Genomic DNA, 19,423 nt, shown 5'->3' on the forward strand with positions numbered 1-19,423 from the left:
ACACGAAGGGATGAAAGACGTCGCCGAGTGGATGAAGAACAGCCGCCTGAAACTGAACTCAGACAAGACGGAAGTCCTCATCCTGGGATCAGCGCCCTCCGCCTGGGACGACTTCTGGTGGCCCTAGGCACCTCTCCCAAACCAACGGACCACGCACGCAACCTGGGCTTCATCCTGGACTCCTCCCTCTCGATGACCAGATAAGTCAACGCCGTCTCCGCATCATGCTTCAACACCCTGCGCATGCTCCGCAAGATCTTCCGATGGATCCCCACCGAAACCAGGAAGACCGTCACCCAGGCACTCGTCACCAACCGACTGGACTACGGGAACACCCTCTACGCCGGAACCACAGCCAAACTTCAAAAAAGACTCCAACGCATCCAGAACGCCTCCGCACGACTCATCCTGGACATCCCCCGACTCAGTCACATCTCCGGCCACCTGAGAGACCTGCAGTGGCTCCCCGTCAGCAAGAGAATCACGTTCAGGCTCCTCACCCACGCACACAAAGCTCTCCACGACCTGGGCCCCAAGTACCTCAACGACCGCCTTACCTTCTACACGCCCACCCGCCAGCTACGATCAACCAGCCACGCCCTCACCGCCGTACCAAGCATCCACAGAGCCACCGCCGGAGGAAGATCCTTCTCCTACCTGGCAGCCAAGACTTGGAACTCCCTCCCCATCCATCTTCGGCTGACCCAAGACCATCTCTCCTTCAGGAAGCAGCTCAAGACCTGACTGTTCGAGCAGTGACGTACCCCTCTCCCCCAGCGCCTTGAGACCCTTCCGGATGAGTAGCGCGCTATACAAATGCGTTGATTGATTGATTGATTGGCACCGTTTTTTTCAAATGAATCTTGAGTGAGGGGTGGGAACGAGACATAAGTCCTCCGGGAGGAATCTAGATCTCTAACATTGCCCATTCACTGCAATTCAGGTGATGGGGTGTATACCCAGTGGTTTCAGAGTTCACCAGTCTTAACCAGAGTTATATTCCGCTGGCTTCTTGAAGAGGACATTCATTGCAAAATGCACACAGTCTCAAAAACAAACACTCTGCTACAAAACAATTAGACACATTTGTTCAGTTTACATATGTGGAGGAAGCCTACTATAGAAGGGACAAATTCAGAACAACATCTCCTTTACCACACTTGTAATAATAAGAGAGGCTGACCATATTCAAGAGCATCTTATAATGTGTCTGTTCTAAGTGCTAGAACTAATAACCTTTCCTTTCGGCCTCAATGCAAATCAGTCTAAAAAAAGAAATAACATTATTACATCCCAAGAGGCCGGGCCAGCACTTGGAATGTACACTTTCAAAACATTGCCAACATGGTTGCTCTACAAGGGCTACTATGGTAGCATTATGAAAGCGCAGTCTCTGAAAATAGATAACACGTCTACTGCACAAGAGGCCGGTCTGCTTTTGGAGTACACAGGTTCAAAAACTGGAACATAGCTTTCAAAGAAAATACCTCCACGAGACCAATAGAGCATTCTCTTTCCTACAGATGCTTTGGTCTTGAATAAGGCATGCTGGCTTGCTAAGCAAACCGACTTAGCAGTGCTAGGATAGGTGATAGAAAGCATCCGCAATTCTCACAAGCACTCAGCAACGCACCTCCTTCACAGCTGCAGTGTAGATCTGTGAGACGTATACCCCAAGCAATGATTTTAGCACTGACTGTCTTCAGACATATTGAGCAAATTTAGAGCTTACGAGCTCACAGCAAGAAGCTGGCCTTCCCTAGCCCATCATTGGGTCTCATTTGGATCTGCCTCAACCAGCATCTCTCAATCTTGTGACATGTAGGTTTCGTATTACTGTGCATCATAGGGGCTGTATTTCCTGAGCGCATGATTATAACACCTGGTGGTAAATAGGTACAGTTTGTGTCTGTGTAGTTGTGGCTGTCAGTGTTGAAAAATCCTTTAGTGACGAAAAGACAGAAAATCTTCTGGTTTCATGCTAGTGATCAGGCAAGTTGACCTACTACACATATTGTTACTGATATTAGAAATGGTATATAATTTGGGGCAATTGTCAGTCTGTCCAGAGAGACGTTTTTGGGATGCTTTTTTCCCGATTTGGATTGAATTGGTTTGAGTTTCTGGGAAAACCTAACATGTGTTTGCATTGCCTTTTAAATTTGTCCTTCATTTACTGTATTATCCAATGAACAGGCACACATTTTCCGCCACATTTTCCTACAAATTATAGATCTTTCTCGAGAGGGTTAACGACATGTGGGAGAGAAAATATTTTTGTACTGCCTTTTACAACTGAGGTGCAACTCTGTCTAAGCAAAGTGGAAAGCTCAGTTACAGTTCAGACTTAGACTTAGAATAATCAAGAACTTAGCCTGTTCACAAAATATATTTTTTTTAAATGATGGTTGGCACATAAACGAGCAGTGATGGTTCTGTTACATGAACATAATATGAGAGTCATGTACAGCAGTCCCAAATAACTCACTCGCGTATACAAACAATAAAAAAAAAATACCAGCTTTATTTGGCTATAACATTAACCCCTTGCATGCGGCCGGAATTTTGTTGCGGTGCGGCAAAATACCACGCGTGGACAGATCGGACGGCATGCACACGAGCACCGCGGCGTCGGACGGCCTGCAAGGGGTTAAAACCTACAATCAGTAATTTTCCTATGGTGCACCTTCCATGTAACATCCTTAAGCCATAGAGTTTTTACTCCTTTCCAGGCTGCCCTCCCGCCCCCCACCCCTTCCTGTGTTGTTAAATTTCTCTTCAAACACCACCACAGAACTTTCCTGCAGCCACGTCTCATATCTTCTTCCAACAAGCAACTCTAGAACTGTTTCATGCTGCTGGGCCACTCATCAGTGAGGTGTGGCTTGATTAGTCTGCACAGTAACCACAATACCATTGTTGCATTAAGGTAAACAAAAAGTTGATTGGTGAAATGCTTACATTAATCAAAGCCACTGGTACTTACTTTGGACCATATTCCTGTCAATCCTTTTATATGGTAGCATGAAAATGGTCATTGAAATGGATGGAACGTATAATTTGAAGTCTCTTCAAATGCATTGTGCCAAGGAAACGTTTTGAGGAGTACGATTATAAACACAATTTCACAATTTGTATATCAATTTCCACTTAAATCTAAAGTTTACCTTCAACTGTTGGAAGTTTGTCCCAGATTTTTGGTGTTTCTTGATAGGTTTCTATGAATATGATCTTTTCTGAACTCTTATGCATTGTAGGTTTTTGTTAGCAATCGATAGAAGAGGTGGTCCTGAATTTGCAAAGGATACGGTTAAGCTGGCACAAGAATTCTTTCTTTCCTCTGATGGAATTGTTCTTGGACTGGACCTCAGTGGTGATCCTACAGTAAGATACCCACTGTTTTATTAGATGTCATGCGAAAGAGGAACTAGGAAAATGGTGCCGTCTTGTGGACCGAGAAGTAAAAAAGAAACAGTGTAATAATGATGTCTTAATTTACATTTTCCCGATATATAATCATTATAATTTGGTCTTTCGTTCTGCATAACTGTATGGGTTCTGCATATACACGTTCAGGCCTATAATGACAATGAAAAGATTAGAGTAAGTGTAGCAATAAAGTACATTTCTCAGTAACATAGCACAGATGCCAGGTGGAACATCTACCACTCAAGTAATGACAAGTTATAGGCTAATAATTCTAAATATTATTATAACTTATTATTTACCTAATGCTCCATGCCACATTATTGTGGCCTCTAAGTGCTGTATTTAAAAGGTGTTACTATTGTTCAGTTTAGTGGTACTCACTTTAATTGTATTGGAAGAAGGAAAGGTGGACGTTTAACTCTCTGGGACATCTTGCTTACAGTATTGTTCTAGTGTTTAGTAAAGCAGTCACATGTGTTATTGTAGTACAAAGACACATATCAGTTATTATTTCTATGGTAAAAGCAGGTTATGTCTGTATCCAGCAGTTTATTATTATTTGGCAGAGACTAAGATTAATTCTGCATTCTCTTTTTAAAGGTAGGGCATGGCAGAGACTACATGGACATTCTTGCAGAAGCCCGAAGATGTGGTCTTCGACTTGCCCTGCACATTTCTGAGGTAGCCTCTTAGTTTAAGTTCTTCAAACATATATGTTGGGAGTGGGGAGAAATGGAAATGGAGACAGGGGATGGACAAACACACAGCTCCAGGTAAAAGCTACGAGCTAATTTTCAACATTAGCAATTACTGAGGGTCTAACTAACATGCAGTGCTGCCAGAAAATATTTATGTGTTCAACTATTAATTGACATATTTTTGTCTCTGGTGACATCCATTTCCTTCATTCGAGTTTAGATCCCAGCCCAGAATGCAGAGACTGAACTTCTCCTTAGTATTCCACCAGACAGGATTGGACATGGCACGTTTCTCAGTTCTGCTGTAGGAGGAGCATTTGATATGGAAGCGTATGTCAAACAGCACCAAATACCTCTTGGTAAGGAGAAAGGGTATACCAAATGCAGTGCTTCTGTACCAAATTTCAAGATGTGTGCATGACAAGAACAATTATTCATTAGGCAGTGACATTAATCGAAAAGAAAGTAATAATTGTTGTGGCATTGAGGTTTTCCATGTTAACTTGTTGATGAAAGGTGTGCATTGTACAAATTCTGAGTGATATGTTACCAACCAGTCTGGGAAGATCTGAACGGTGCTTTAAGTAGCTTGACCTCATGCCAAATTTTTACTAAAATAGACTGATTCCTTATCAGTAATCTACATTACTTCTGCACCATCTTCCTCGTCTCTCGGGAAAAATCATTTATTTAGCTAAAATCATTATTCAACACATCGGCAACAAAGGGAGATCAAGCACGTTTATTGCATATGCACAAAATAACCTGAATGGCGGTTGACAAGTGCACAGCTAGTTGTGTTGTGTTGTTGTATAAATTTTCATTTGGTTAGTAGGTGCTCCTGTGGTATCGTCTCCTGTCCAACTGACGATGTAACCATCTGAGTAAAGAAGTGCTTCTAATTGGAAATTAGTTGCATCCCATAGGGCACTCTGATATAGGTAATCCTTTGTCAAATTGTAGAAAAAAGTTCCATAAACATAATTAAGAATGATGTTTTTCCATCCAATTTATTCCATATTGCCAGGAATTATCCTTAATTCTTTATATACTTGTTTTTATCACACATATTTAGTGTTGGCTCCAATGCATTGCGGGCGATTGCCCTTCGTCTGGGAGCATATCTATAATCAAAGTAACCTAACTCTTGTTGGATACATCGGCTCATCATCAAATGCAAGCAGTTGATCAAAAACACATAACATTGTGAATGTAAGCATCTGGTGTATGGTGAAAAGTTAAAACGTGCAGAATGGGCGCTATCATGAAAAAAATTTAAATTAAAATAAAAACGTGACTCGGTTTTGAAATCGGCTAAAAAAGACTTACTGAATCGGGCGTTTATGTTAAGTCAGTGATAGAGTATCTGCGAACGAGAAAAATCGGGTAATGATTATCCGGATCGTAAGAGGAAACGTTAGGCATAAGTTGCGTTATATGCCATGCTTACAAAAAGTGAAACGCCGTACTTACTAGAAGTTCAATCGTCTGGCGTGAATTCTGTTCGTGCTCACTGCTCGGTGATGCCGGAGCTTCCTGACTATGGGTATAAATGTGCGCCTATTGGTTACTATGCGTCATATGGAGACCACGTGACACGTCTGGTGCGACCGCAGGATTGATTCCGGTGCCGGCACGTTGATCTAAGGACTCGTGTAGGTTTCGGCGGATCACAGACAACCGCCCAGCCCTCCCATACCTAGCCCTCGTGCAGGTTGAGATTCATTCCCTGACGATCACCCTAGATCGCCCCAACTCTAACTTCCTTCCAGCACGCCCTAAACAAGACAACCCAGTCCTGATGACGATCCTTACTAGCGTGGATCGAAACGCCGTCGACTCTACAGCTTATTAATAGGCGTATTCCCTAATCTGGTTCAAATAATGGAAATGAAATTTTGTATCTGTGATCCCACTTTGTCACATGATCTGAACCACCCACTGTAGATTACTTGCACCTCTTCACAGTGCGCCGTTTCTGCTGTTCACTCTCCCACTTGCGTCGCCACTTTCACCACAGTCACTTTTTGTAGAGCACCAAGTTTCTTTGGTTGTCACTTAATTGAATTTATGCATATGCAGTGCTGCTTATAACTGTATAATACCGACCATGAATTTACACTATAAAACAAGATGATTTACTACCTTGTCTGAAAATTCAAAGAGTGTTCTCCTTTTTCCTTGCTAGCAATGCGATGTGCATGTATATTTAATTGACTGTTCATTATCACCTATTGGGACACTGTTTTTTGACTGCATCCTTTTCACACCTAGCAGCCAAAACATGGAACCCGGGCCCTTCCCCTACACCTCAGGACTGCCCGCCGTAATTTAGGAAAGAACTCAAGACCTAGATGTTCGAATAAGAACCTACCACGCAGCAGCCAACACCTTCTGCACCTCGAGATCCTCACTGGTGATTTGCCACACTCTAAAAATGGTTGATTGATTGATTGATTGAGTGCACTAGCAGTCTATACCTCTTCAACCAGTGCTTTCCCAGGGCAGCAGAACCCCAGTATCCCAGAAAGCCTGCTCAGAGGTATAGGAGGCCAACAGTGAGAACATTATTCCTCAGCAGCGCGTAAAACGTGTCCATCTTTAAACATTTTGCAGAAGAAATGCCTCTAGTTTCAGGTAATTTGTAAAGGGCTGCTCTGTATAGGAGCGATGTAGTGCATGTTTGCTTGGGTCAGGTGAAGTAAATTTAAAAAAATCCTTTTCACCTCTCATGACTTGACTGACTTCAGTTCCTGGTCTTCTTTGTGGCCTTCCTGTATCTGAGGCATGATTAAGTGGTTAAAGTTCCATGTGTCATGCATTGAGTGTTTTGGTGTGTGAATGTAAAGTCCTGATTCTACGTTATTTCTTGGAAAGCAGAGGTTCCTGCTTTCATTAGCTCTGGTCGGCAAATTAATATATAATTTCCTTATGTCTAAGCAGAGAGTAATTGAGATAAACCTAACCAATGTTGAATATTTTGCAACCTGTCGTCATCAATCAATCAGTACATTTGTAGCGCCACAAGTCACCCATGAGGGTCTCAAGGCGCTGGGGGGAGGGGGCGGGGGGTGCAGGGGTGCAGGTGTGCTGCTACTGCTGGAACAGCCAGGTCTTGAGGAGTCTCCTGAAGACCAGCAGGTCCTGGGCCTGTAGTAGGCGGATGGGGAGGATGTTCCAGGTTTTTGCGGCGAGGTGGGAGAATGATCTGCCGCCGGCGGTCGCTCGACTGATCCGGGGGATGGTGGCGAGGGCAAAGTCAGCGGAGCGAGGGTGGCGGTTTGGGGTGTAGAAGGTGAGTCGTTCATTGAGGTATGCTGGTCCGGTGTTGTGGAGAGCTTTGTGAGCGTAGAGCTTGAAGGTGATCCTCTTGTTGACGGGGAGCCAGTGTACGTCTTTCAGGTGGGCTGTGATGTGGCTGTGGCGGGGGATGTCTAGGATGAGGTGTGCAGAGGGTTGTGTATGCGTTGTAGTCGTTTCTGAGGTTTGGCTGATGAACCTGCGTAGAGAGCGTTGCCGTAGTCTAGTCCGCTGCTGACGAGAGCCTGGGTGACTGTCCTTCTTGTATCGGTGGGGATCCATCGAGGAGGAGAAGATGGCGTTCACTTGCTCAGTCATTGACAGTGCGGAGTTCAGGATGACTCCCAGGTTGCGTGCGTGGTTAGTGGGCATCGGTGCAGCTCCCAGTGTGGCTGGCCACCATGAGTCGTCCCAGGCAGAGGGGATAAATTCGATTATTAGGATCTCCGTCTTGTCCGAGTTCAGTGTCAAGCTGCTGATCGTCATCCATTCAGCGATAGCCTTCATTTCTTCGTGGAGGTTGGATTTGGGGTGATGGGGGCCTTGGTGAGGGAGAGGATCAGCTGGGTATCGTCGGCGTATGAGACGTTGAGGTTGTGCGTTCTGGCGATGTTGGCGAGCAGTGCCATGTAGATGTTGAAGAGTGTCGGGCTGAGGGACGGTCCTTGGGGTATGCCACAGATTATCTTGGTGTCTTTAGAGCGGAATGGGGGGAGGCGGACTCTGGGTTCTGCCTGTGAGGAAGGAGGTGGAGCTTTGTCGCGGATCCCTTCCTTGTGGAGGCATGTGCGGAGGGTGTGGTGGCCGAGAGGTTCAGGAGGATGAGGGCTGCGGTTTCTCCATTGCCCATCATGGCCCTGATGTCATCGGTTGCAGCAGTGAGGGCTGTTTCGGTGCTGCGGTATCCGGATTGGGACGGGTCCAGGATGATGTTGTTTTCGAAGAAGGAGGTCAGTTGCATGTTGAAGATCTTCTCTATGACTTTCGCTGGGAACGGGAGGAGGGAGATGGAGCGGATGTTCTTGAAGTCCTTGAGGTCAGCTTTGGGTTTCTTGAGTAGGGCGTTGATCTCAGTGTGCTTCCAACTCCCCGGGAAGGTGGCGGTCTCGAAGGAGCTGTTGATGATCTTGCGGAGATGGGGTGCGATGGTGTAGCTAGCTTTGTTAAAGATGTGGTGTGGACAGGGGTTGGATGGTGAACCGGAGTGGATGGTGTTCATGATTTTGATGGTGTCTTTGTTGTTAACGTGGGTCCAGGAAAGCAGGGGGTCGATGTTGATGTGGCTGGGGGTCGGAGAGTCTGAGGTGTGTGGGTCTGTCGGGGGCCTGGTTGCTGAAGCTGTTGGGATGTCTGCGATCTTGCAGTCGAAGAAGATAGCTAGGGAGTCTCAGAGGTCTTGTGATGGCGGGATGGTGTTGGAGTTGGGGTTGGAGAGTTCTTTCACGATGTTGAAGAGCTCTTTGCTGTTGTGTGCGTTGTTGTCAATGCGCTCTCTGGAGGAGGTCCTTTTGGTGTTACAGATGAGTTGGTGGTGTTTGCGGATGGCACTCTTGTAGGCTGTGTTGCTGTCTGGTGTCTGTTCGTGTAGCCACTTCTTCTTGAGCCTATGGCAGGTCTGCTTGGATGCCTGGAGGTCGGCGGTGTACCAGATGGCTTTTCTGGCAGTGTGTCTGTTCGAGGGTTTCTTGATCGGGGCAAGAGTGTTGGCGCAGTCGTCCTTCCATTGCTTGAGGTTGAGGCCGGCGGAGTTAGTGTCGGTAGTGTCCGTTGGTGGGTTTCGGGCGAGGGTGGTGACTAGCTGGTCTTCGGTGACTTTGCTCCAGCTGTGGTGGGGGTCCGTTGTGTGTGGTGGGCTTCTCGAAGGTGATGTGGACGGAGCGGTGGTCGGTCCAGTGGAGTTCGGTGCTGTGGCTGAAGGTGAAGGTGACGTGGTTGCTGGCTGAGAAGATGGGGTCGAGCGTGTGTCCGGCGGAGTGGGTGGGAGTTGTGACGAGCTTTTCAAGTCCAAGGTAGGCAAGGTGGTCGAGTAGGGTCGTGGAGTTGCTGTCGTTGGTGTTCTCGAGGTGGAAGTTCAGGAGGATGTAGTCCGTGGACGCAAGGACGTGCGTGCTGACTAAGTCGGCGATGGGTTAGCTGAACTGTGGCCGGGGGCCCAGGTGGTCTGTAGATGAGGGTTCCTCTGAGGGTGGTGTTGAGGTCGGTGTGGATCTGGAAGTGCAGGTGTTCGGCGGTGATAAGCATGTCGTCTGTGCTGGTCGAGATTCTTAGGGTGTTTCTGTGGACAATGGTGATTCCTCCTTCTGTTCCGTTGGAGCGGTCCCAGCGGGTGATCTTGTAGCCGTCAGATGGCAATAGCGATGTCGGGTGTCGAGGTGGGGTTCATCCAGGTCGCCGTCAGGAAGGCGACGTCTGGGGAGGTGGAGTCGAGTAGGTCCCAGAGTTCGATGGCGTATTTGCGGGCGAAGCGGATGTTAAGTAGAAGGCATCGGAGGCTGTTGTGACCTACCCCGATGGGTGTGGTGGTCCAGGCGCTGACGGGCTTGCCTTAGGCGCTGCCGAGCAGCGGCTGCCATAAGAAAGGGAGGTGGGAGCAGCTAGGAGGCAGGTGCGGGACGAATGGGCGAGCATGGCGATGAGAGAGAAACGAGAGATCAGAGCGAGCGGTGAAACTAAGGGCACAACAATGCAAATAGATACATGGAATAAGAAAAACAGAATACAAGCACAATATTATAGGGTACAAAAGAAAACAGAGTGCAGAGTAAAAAACGGAGGGCAGACAGGAAAAGGGGCAGAAGGAGCACACAGATACCTACGGGGGCCTCGAACTCACGGCAGCAGCAGCGAGCTCAGGGACACGGGCACACAGGTGGTGCTGTGCGGCGTGGGGAGCGACCTGCCTGGAACAGGGTCAAGGAAAAGCTATAGTCATTGTAGTATTGCAAAGGTCCTGTGCACACCTCCAGTCATGCCACCTGACCACCCCAGCATCTATAAGGCCGACGCCCAGCCTTATTTAAATGTATATAGGTGATTACATCATTTAAAATGTAATTGAAGCAGGCAATCGAATTTGGTTCTTCCTGGTAGGATTTACTTAGCTAGGTTTCATATCCCCAATCTATATGATCGGAAATTAATGGAAACACACAGTAAGAAAATGTATTGATCTTGGTCCTTCAAAAGCTCTGCATAACAATTGCTCTGCATAACAATTTGTCATATAATATTCCCTTTTTTCTTCAGAGCTCTGTTTAACATCAAATGTGAAAGGCAAGACGGTACCATCGTATGACAAGCATCATTTTGGATACTGGTACAAGATGGGCCATCCACTAGTGCTTTGCGTAAGTTATGTTTTATTCTTTCTTTAAAAAACTAACACTTTAACTGGTTCTGGCTTAATGTTACATAAAAAAATATGCTTAAATAAAAGTTTGTAGTTATATAAAAACTGTCCAAACCGTACGCTGATTTAACAGTAATTCTGTATCTTTTCATTCATTCGGGGTTATGCCTCCTTTTGGCATGCATTCCCGTCAAACAGGCAAGAATGTTACACACAACACAATACAAGCCTTCTACAGAGATCAACACAAATTACTTTCAGAGACTAGCTATGCTATGACACGTATCAACTTCTTTGGCAACTTGTACTATACAACCAGATCTCATTGCAAATTCTTTATTCAATTCCTTTGTTTCTCAAATCAAGTTTCCAATCAATCTAAAGACAAGTATAAAAATATCAGTCATTTTTCTTACCACTTAACGTTCTCTTTAGAAAACTAAAGTGCAGAATGCTAAACCGATAAGATGAATCTATCAGTTAGTAAGGCTGATTTCATTTTCTACAGGGCTGTCCTAATTCTTAATGCATTGTTGATTTGTTTCGAGAAATTGTCACATGGACATTTCACTGCATTTTCAGCCTACTTTGTTATTGTCAGGAAAGCCTCCAAATTGGGTATTATAGAAAAACTAAATCTTGTCAGGAGCAATCTGTGTTGGACATTTTGCACCCTACTAAGACCACTCTGAAAGCCTTGTTGGCTATGATATGATCTATATATATATATGCCCTCACTGTACTTTTGGACTCCTCCACAAGTTTAGTTATTTCAATACACTTATCCCATACAGGCTGTTTTATTACAATTTTAGGGAAATGTGAAATATCTTCTTGGTTTTCCCACACATTCATATCCTTATCTTCTATGAGTTTTAGACTTGCCCCAACATGGTATAGCCATGGCATCTTATGTGTTCAGCTGATGCCTTACAATCACTCAGTATTTCTTGGGTTAATTAAGCTTCAGGTTTTGTCCAAACCAATTGCCATAACAGCAACAGTTTATGCTCTATAATATTCATAATAGATTGATGCCTAACTCAGTGTGTGGGGCTAGAGTGTGGAACTGCTAACAGCCTTTTCAGAAATGTGTCCTAATTACTTTGTAGGGGTTTATTGTCTCCTAGCCTCCTTCTCCATAAATTGCGGCAGTTACTGTCTTGGTGTTGTAAAGGGTTACCATTTCTGCTATTGTTTTATTTCTTAGTTTTGCTGCAAATCAAAATATCCCCCCATGCCAGGACATATTAGCCACACTGACCTCTTTACGTGCATCCCAAGCCCAATTATCAGAAAACCTCAATCCTTGGTAGTAAAATTGTTTCTTTCTTGCAATCTTACTGACTTTTTTAAAAAAAAAAAAAAGGGATATTGTTAGACCTGGCACCATTGGCGTGGGTCTCCCTTCCATTTTTGCTGTTGCCTCTTGTGTTTTTGCTGATGTTAGATGCTTTGGGCACTGTGCCACTGCTATCCAGTGCCACAGTGCAAGTGCTCCCTATTGATGTATTAATCAGTGGTTCCATGTTTGGCTATTTGGTTTACCTGTCAGACCCTAGTCTAGTGCACTGAGTGTGCCCAGGGCATGTAAATCCAAATGCTGCTGGTGGGCTTGCAGCACTGGCTGTGCCACCCACAGAAGCAGCCTTGTAAAATGTGTCTAAGGTCTGCCATTGCAGAGCCTGCGTGCAGTCTGGTACTGTCATGCTGACTGGGCAAGTGCACCCACTTGCGAGTCCCTAAACCTTCCCTTTTCTTCATATCAGTCACCCCTATGGTAGGCCCAAGGGCAGGGTGCATTGTAAGTATACGGTAGGCCAAGCCCCGATGTGTGTGACATGTTCTAATAGTGAATTACAGCCATTTTCTTTTTTCACTATTGCAATGCTACCTGTTGTCCACAGGCCAGAATGGGCTGTTAGATTATTACATGTTTATAATCCTAACTGACTCAGAGATCATGGTACTAATTTGAGTTTAGTATGCCTGAACTCAAAATGATAAAATAAATCTTTTAGTGAAGTTGGTTTTAACATTCTGTGTTTGCAAGTACCACTTTTAGAAAGTAGTAATTTGCTTGCCTAAACCTTTCAAGCCTGCCTCTGCTAGGTTGTGTATTCTTTTGTCTGGTTTTGTGAGTGACAATGCTGGGGGATTCCCACAGACCGGGTGAGTCACCTAGTGGTGAATGGAGAGATCTGCATCTAGATGGGAGGGAGGAGTTGCATCTGAACCTAGAATAGGGCTGTGCCTGCCTTCCACAATGCTGGCTTCACCTCCTGGGGAGCTGCTGATGTCTCTGCCCTGCACACTGAAAGAAGAGAAGGAGTCCTGTAAACAAAGTGTTCCAGGACTGTACTTGCCTTCCACAATGCTGGCTCAACCTCCTGTGGGGCGTCTGATGTGCCTCCCCTGTGAAAGGAAAGGAGAAGTCTGGTAAACAGAGTGCTTCAGAACTGGTTTGGACTGGGCAAAGGCCCCTCTTCCCTCAGAGAACAAAGGATTTTGGGGTATAAATATTGGAACCCTGATCCCATGAAAGTAGATCACTTTGGACTACAAGAAGAAACCTTTACTGAGGAGAGGAACCTGAAGAAACTGAGGAGAGACTATTCCCAAACTGAAGAGCTGCTTGGGGGATTGGCCAGCTGTTGTTGCCTTACTGCCAAAAGAAGGAGAAAGGAACTTTGTGTACTTTTCTTTCAACTTGTGAGGGATCTCCAAGGGCTTGGAAAAGAGTTTGCCCCCTGCTGAAGTCTCCGGGACAACAGACTTCAACCACCAACTCCCCAGAGTTCTTTTGGAAGTGTCTGCTGCTGTTTTGGGCCTTCTGAGGAACTGCATGTCGCAAGGAGGTGGAAGCCCGACTCAACGAGAAGAAGCGTGTCGCTGTGCCTGCCGTCGCAACTCCGAAGGAGGGTGTCGCCGCTGGAACTGTCGCACTGCACAGCATCAGAAAGAAGCGTGCTGCAACGAAGAGGAAGTGTGTCGCTATCGCTGCTGCTGCAGTCGCAACTACGAAGGAGGGTGTCGCCGCTGTAGCGGTCTCATTGCAACGCATCGAGAGAAGTCTCGCAACGAGGTCGGTACGTGTCACCGTCGCTGTGCCTGCCGTCGCAACTCCGAAGGAGGTGTCGCCGCTGGAACTGTCGCACTGCACCGCATCGAAGAAGAGCACCTCGTATCCCCGAGAAGCGCGCCCCGTCGGAGCTGCTGCCGGCGCATCGTAGATGTCACCGCTGTAGTTGTTGCATTGTGCGGAAGCTTCACGCATCGTGGGAGAAGTGTCGCCGCTAGAGCTGCTGCCGTTGCATCATCAGGGTGTCGCCGCTGCAGTCCACGCATCGAACCGAGAACTTCTCGCATCCCCGAGAAGCGTGCTGCATCTGGAAGATCTTCACGTCTTTATTTCTTTGCACCTGAACTTTGCCGCATTCCCATCGCTGCAACATTGCTTGTTGTGGAAGCGCAACGCAACCACATTGACACAAAGTGTCGCATCTTAAGAACTGAACTAAGCTAAATCTTCCATCTTAAAGTAATAGTATTGTGTATTTTTGTCGTTTATGGTCTTGTGGTAATTCTTTATAAAGTTTACTTACTTTTGATATAAAACCTTGTGTGGTGTCCAACTGTAGTGTTGTCACTGGGTTACTGTATGTGGTCACAAATGCTTAACACACACTGCCTCTGAGATAAGCCTGTCTGCTCGTGCCAAGCTACCAAGGGGGTGAGCAGGGGTTATTTTAGGAGTGTAATCCCCCTATCCTGACTAGAGGCGAGGGTCCCTATTTGTCACAAGTACCTACCTGTGCCAACTAGAGACCCCCAAATCTAATCGATATGTTTTACCGTTTTTGCTTTGAGATAACATGGTGAAAATGTCCCCTCATTTAGCTTCAAGAACGTTAACAGAACCAAAAAGAATATGGAGTGTGGGCCAAAAGAACAACATCATCTGCGTATATCAAAATCGGTATGGACCGAGATCCAACTCTTGGGGTGTCTGCTCAAAGTATTTGTAAGCACTCATCTATTCCATTAATGTATATTGAAAAAAGAAAAGGAGCTAACACACACCCCTGTCTTAAGCCTATGTGTATCTTAAATGGTATGGTTAGTTCAACCTGCATTCCATACACCCTACTCTTGCTGTTAGCTCACTGCACATATGAGCAAGTAGGGAAATGATTTCTTTCGGGCCCCTAAAGCTGACTTGCAATTCCATAATATATTATCATTCACCATGTCGAAGGCGCTGCTTAGGCCCTTGAAACACATATACAAATTACCCGCTCTAGCCTGTAAGTACTTCCCCATTAGGAGATTTAGATTTAGGCATGCATTGTTCCATGGTCCCCTTCTGAATCCATGCAGTGCTCGTGATAAAATATTCTATTCCTCTGCCCAAACCTCTAGTCTTTCTAATAAAACCCTTCCTAGAATTTTAGCTGAAGAATCGAGCAGTCTATAACATTTTGTTTAGAACACTTCTTAAATATGGGAATAATGAAAGATCCAGACCAAGAAGGTGGTATCCTCCCCGACCCAGCTGTAGTACAAACGATGGTAAGGAGACGAGTCCAGAGGTCTGGGAGATATTTGTACACATCAGTGGGGACTCTGTCCAGGACTGGTGCTTTAACCAATGCAGATTTAAATAATGCACTTAGGATCTCTTCTAAAGTAAAAGTATAAACACATTCAGTTATGTCTTCTAATGGCCCTTTCTCTTGAACTATGTCTATGGAAGATGTAAAAATCGATAAAAAAGTGGTCCACCCAGGCTTCAGCTGGGAATGCACTCTCTAGATTAGGGGCAGAGTTATCTTTAACCCGTTGACCGCGGCATGAAATAAAGGGTGGGAGTGGTTGGGACGGCCCTCTGACATCCTCCGCACACACCCTTGACATCAGACGACCCCGAAATGGTTAAGAAAGGAGTTGTTGATAGTCTTCCAAAAAAGAATATCACTTTTTGGCGGGCCGCACTAACTTTCCTTCTGGCTTCAATAGCCACTTTGATTTAAAAATAATTATGTATATTTTCATTCATTCAGGGTTATGCCTACTTTTTGCGTGCATTCCCATCAAGCAGGCAACTTTGTTACACACAAGACAATACAAGCCTTCTACAGACATCGTTATCGAAAAGGGTATACCCAATAAGTGTCGCTGGGACCTGGGTGTATAGCGATACAGTGAGAGAGTGGTCCCAGTACGCATTTATTTAAACAGAAAAATCAGTAGCTAAAGAAATTTAAGAAAGCATGAACAGAAACAATCCTGTAGATGACATTACTCGTGTTGCAGTTGGTATATGTCTTTGAAGGGATCTTGTGCTGTTTGTATTCAAATTGTTTTGTCTGAATGGTGGTGCCTTGCTTTGTCATAACTCACACAAGAGAGGAGAGGGTCAAACATTCTCCACTACCCTGAACCCCCTAATGTAATATGCTAACACACAGAGGGGTAGGGAGAAACCATCCGACGCAGACGAAATAATTAGTGTATAGTGACAAAACGACTATGTTTTGAAAACTGCCCTCACTCACACACAAATGTGTTTGACATGATTCATCATCGGGTCTGCTTACAAAACGCCCTGGCGTAGCCATGCACAGCACGGAGCATAGGGGAGGGGAAACAAAAACATACACAAAACACAGACGTGACAGATCAGTGATAACTCAGTAAGTATAACCCTGTGACTGGGTACCGTGATAGAACAAAGTGCAGCATAAGAAAGTGCTTTAAAACTGGCTCATGGATACCTTCAGGACCTTTATTGATAGGTTCCACAACCAGGATTAAAATAGTGAAGGATGGACTGTGTTTAAAGAGAATATTAAGTTCAGAAAACACCCCTCCTTAAACTACCAGTGTCAACATGTTTCGACTATCTTACTGTGCCCCTAATAAGCAGGTCACCCCTGTCTTCATCAGGACGTCTACCCGTCCCAGTCCTAATATCCACCTTACCGTAATCAGGCAAATAGATGGAGTAAAGGGATCAAAATCGATCAAAAACGTGTGGAGGAAAATCCCGCCATCACGGGATACAACTACTGAAAAAAACAAAGTCATATGCTATAATATATTGTGCATGTTAGTACAAACCTCCCATCAGAGTTGCATATATCTTAATGTATCCTCATCTACTTATGGGTATCTAGGACTGTTGCATTAAACAGACCATTATTGCGGCTCGTAAATACTCTAACCGCCCTTCATGCCATAATGCGGTGTCATCAGTTAGAGATCAAACAAGCACTGGCGTTGCCAATAGGTCTCGCAGTAGGAAAGTTGGAGCTATTACAATTGCAAATAACAATGCCTTTTATTTTTGTTTTCATTTTAAAAACATAAAGGGCTTTGTCATTTACAAAACCAATAGCTCCAACTTTCCTACTGCGAGACCTATTGTGCACTGCACAGTGTGGGTGAAAGTGGCACTGCATGTGTGTGAGTGGCTTTGAGTGAGTTGCGTTGCGTGGGAGAGTGGCGTTGCATGTGTGAGTGTTGTTGCATGGGTGAGTGGCGTTGCGTGGGTGAGTGGCGTTGCGTGTGTGAGTTGCGTTGCGTGGGTGAGTGGCATTGCATGGGTGAGAGTGGCGTTGCGTGTGTGAGAGTGGGCTTGCGTGGGTGTGAGTGGCGTTGTGTGTCTGAAAGTGGTGCTGTGTGGGTAAAAGTCGGAAAACAACTAAGGGTCGGCTCTAATCAGCAAGGCTGAGCCAGTATCCAAAACAACAAAAGAAGAGTGCCAGTACTGATAACAAGACGTAATTTACAAATATTGTAACACAGCCCATGAAAAATTCATTCAAGACTGGAAGCTCGTTAATAGCTTTTATTATTCTTTTTAACTTTTATCAGAAAAAAGGGGATTGTTTCATGAAAAAATGTTTTTTTCGGAAAAACATGAATAACTAATACATGCTAGAGACAGGACTTGGAAGATCATTCACAATATCAAACATATCACAGGCATACAACAATCAGGCATTCGTAGATGGTAAGGGGTAAATAAACTAAAAAGGACTACAAAAGTGCCCCAGCCACACTGTAGTCTGCTTGGGTGATAAGCGTATTCACTAATTTCCACGCTGCTTATCACTGCTCTGTGTACATTATCTTTCAACCTGATCAAATACTGTGAACATTTTTATTTTGACAGAGAAGTGTACCTTTTGTTCAAATAATTTCCCAGTGATACTATTTTGAAAATTTCTATATAATCTGCGAGCAGGTTTTTTAGTGTTCAGAAATCTGGCGCTCAACTTATCACGGTAAGTCTTTATAGTATCGTAGTTTAAAGTTAGGTGCTTCTTGGCAGAGGAAAACCTTAACCTCTGTACGAGAAGAGGCTCCGGGACCTCTCTCTAAAGAAATTGAACAGAAATCCAGAGCACACTAAGTGTATCAAATCAAATTTCAATCTTCAAATGGTCATGCCAATGGAATAGATCAAACCAAGCATAAGTTTTTCAAAAAGTTTTATTAGTCAACAGTGTTCTCATTCTCAGAATCACTGTGCCTGTCGCTCTAGCCTACACGTGTTTCATCACAGCATGTGGCTGTGAATCTTCAGGGCTAAAAGGGATGTATAAAAACAAATGATAATAAAAGAAAATTAAACAAAAAATGAAAATTACAAAACATACAAACAGTATGAGTGGAGGGAAGGGGCACCAGTGAAGTGGATACCAATAAAGAGGGTAGGAAAAAGACAAAAGTGACTGTTGTTTTGTTTGTTCAATAAAGGTTTATAGTAATTTTTCTGCTTTTCACATAAAGCCTGTGCAATAGATTGTGTGTAGTGACATACGGCGTATAGCGGTAGAAGTTACCTCTAATTAGTAAACACAGTTCCAATCTTGACTAAGCCAACAAATTGTGGTGTGCAGTGACTTATCATTCTTAATTGTTTCACTTTACGGGGTCTAGAAATCCCAAGGTAGTTTGCTCTTGCCTCAAAATTCCAAGTTTAAATGACCACTTTACACTGTAATTCGCTGATGTATTACTTAACCATAGTCATGGATAGAACAAGGGAAATACGAGGAATTAGTCCTTTTGACGTACAGACAACATCATCCATTACTCAATTCCTTATTAAACCGAAAATCACTAATTATCATTGTCTAGAAGTAATCATTGTGTAAGATACGTTCAAACGTTTGAGATCCAAATCGTGTTAACAGTCATTTCCACACTTTATATTAAAAAAATTCATATGTCATAAATGGTAATTGGCATTATTAAATGGCATTATTCTTTGCATATTTCCCCTAACCAATTAGTACAATTTACCTTTAAAATTTCAAAGCATAAGAACAGTCACAACCGTGTCAACTACTTAAATCAATACTAATAACTGTAATTAAAGCCTGTTAAAAGCAGTCTATGCACAGAAAGAAGGGCGAGCTCTAATCACGTAGCTGCAAAAGAAGACGAAGAATAAGGGGAGACGGGGGAAAAAGGGGGGTTCTGTTTACCTGATCTTAATGATCGAGGCGAGTTATCTGGAAAGTAAAGATAAAACCACAATCAGAACGCTTCGCGCTTGTCGGTTAAATACACGGGTTTAATTAGACATGAGAGTAAATTCTGAAGCATTATAGGAAAGACTCACCGGGTGACC

The 19,423-nt window shown here is 44.6% G+C and overlaps 1 protein-coding gene across 3 annotated transcripts in view; it reads left to right on the top strand.

The window, feature by feature from the left end:
* Positions 1 to 19,423, top strand: part of MAPDA (N6-Methyl-AMP deaminase) — a 146,471-nt gene that overhangs the window by 88,563 nt on the left and 38,485 nt on the right. For all 3 annotated transcript variants that reach the window (XM_086958401.1, XM_086958403.1, XM_086958402.1), the window contains exons 6-9: positions 3,258 to 3,384; positions 4,030 to 4,110; positions 4,348 to 4,486; positions 10,674 to 10,774. In XM_086958401.1, coding sequence (XP_086814527.1) covers positions 3,258 to 3,384; positions 4,030 to 4,110; positions 4,348 to 4,486; positions 10,674 to 10,774 — 448 coding nt within the window. The remainder of the gene's footprint in view (positions 1 to 3,257; positions 3,385 to 4,029; positions 4,111 to 4,347; positions 4,487 to 10,673; positions 10,775 to 19,423) is intronic.

The sequence above is a fragment of the Lissotriton vulgaris genome, chromosome 2_1, assembly GCF_964263255.1.
Source record: "Lissotriton vulgaris chromosome 2_1, aLisVul1.2, whole genome shotgun sequence".
In the NCBI taxonomy this organism is placed as follows: Eukaryota; Metazoa; Chordata; class Amphibia; order Caudata; family Salamandridae; genus Lissotriton; species Lissotriton vulgaris.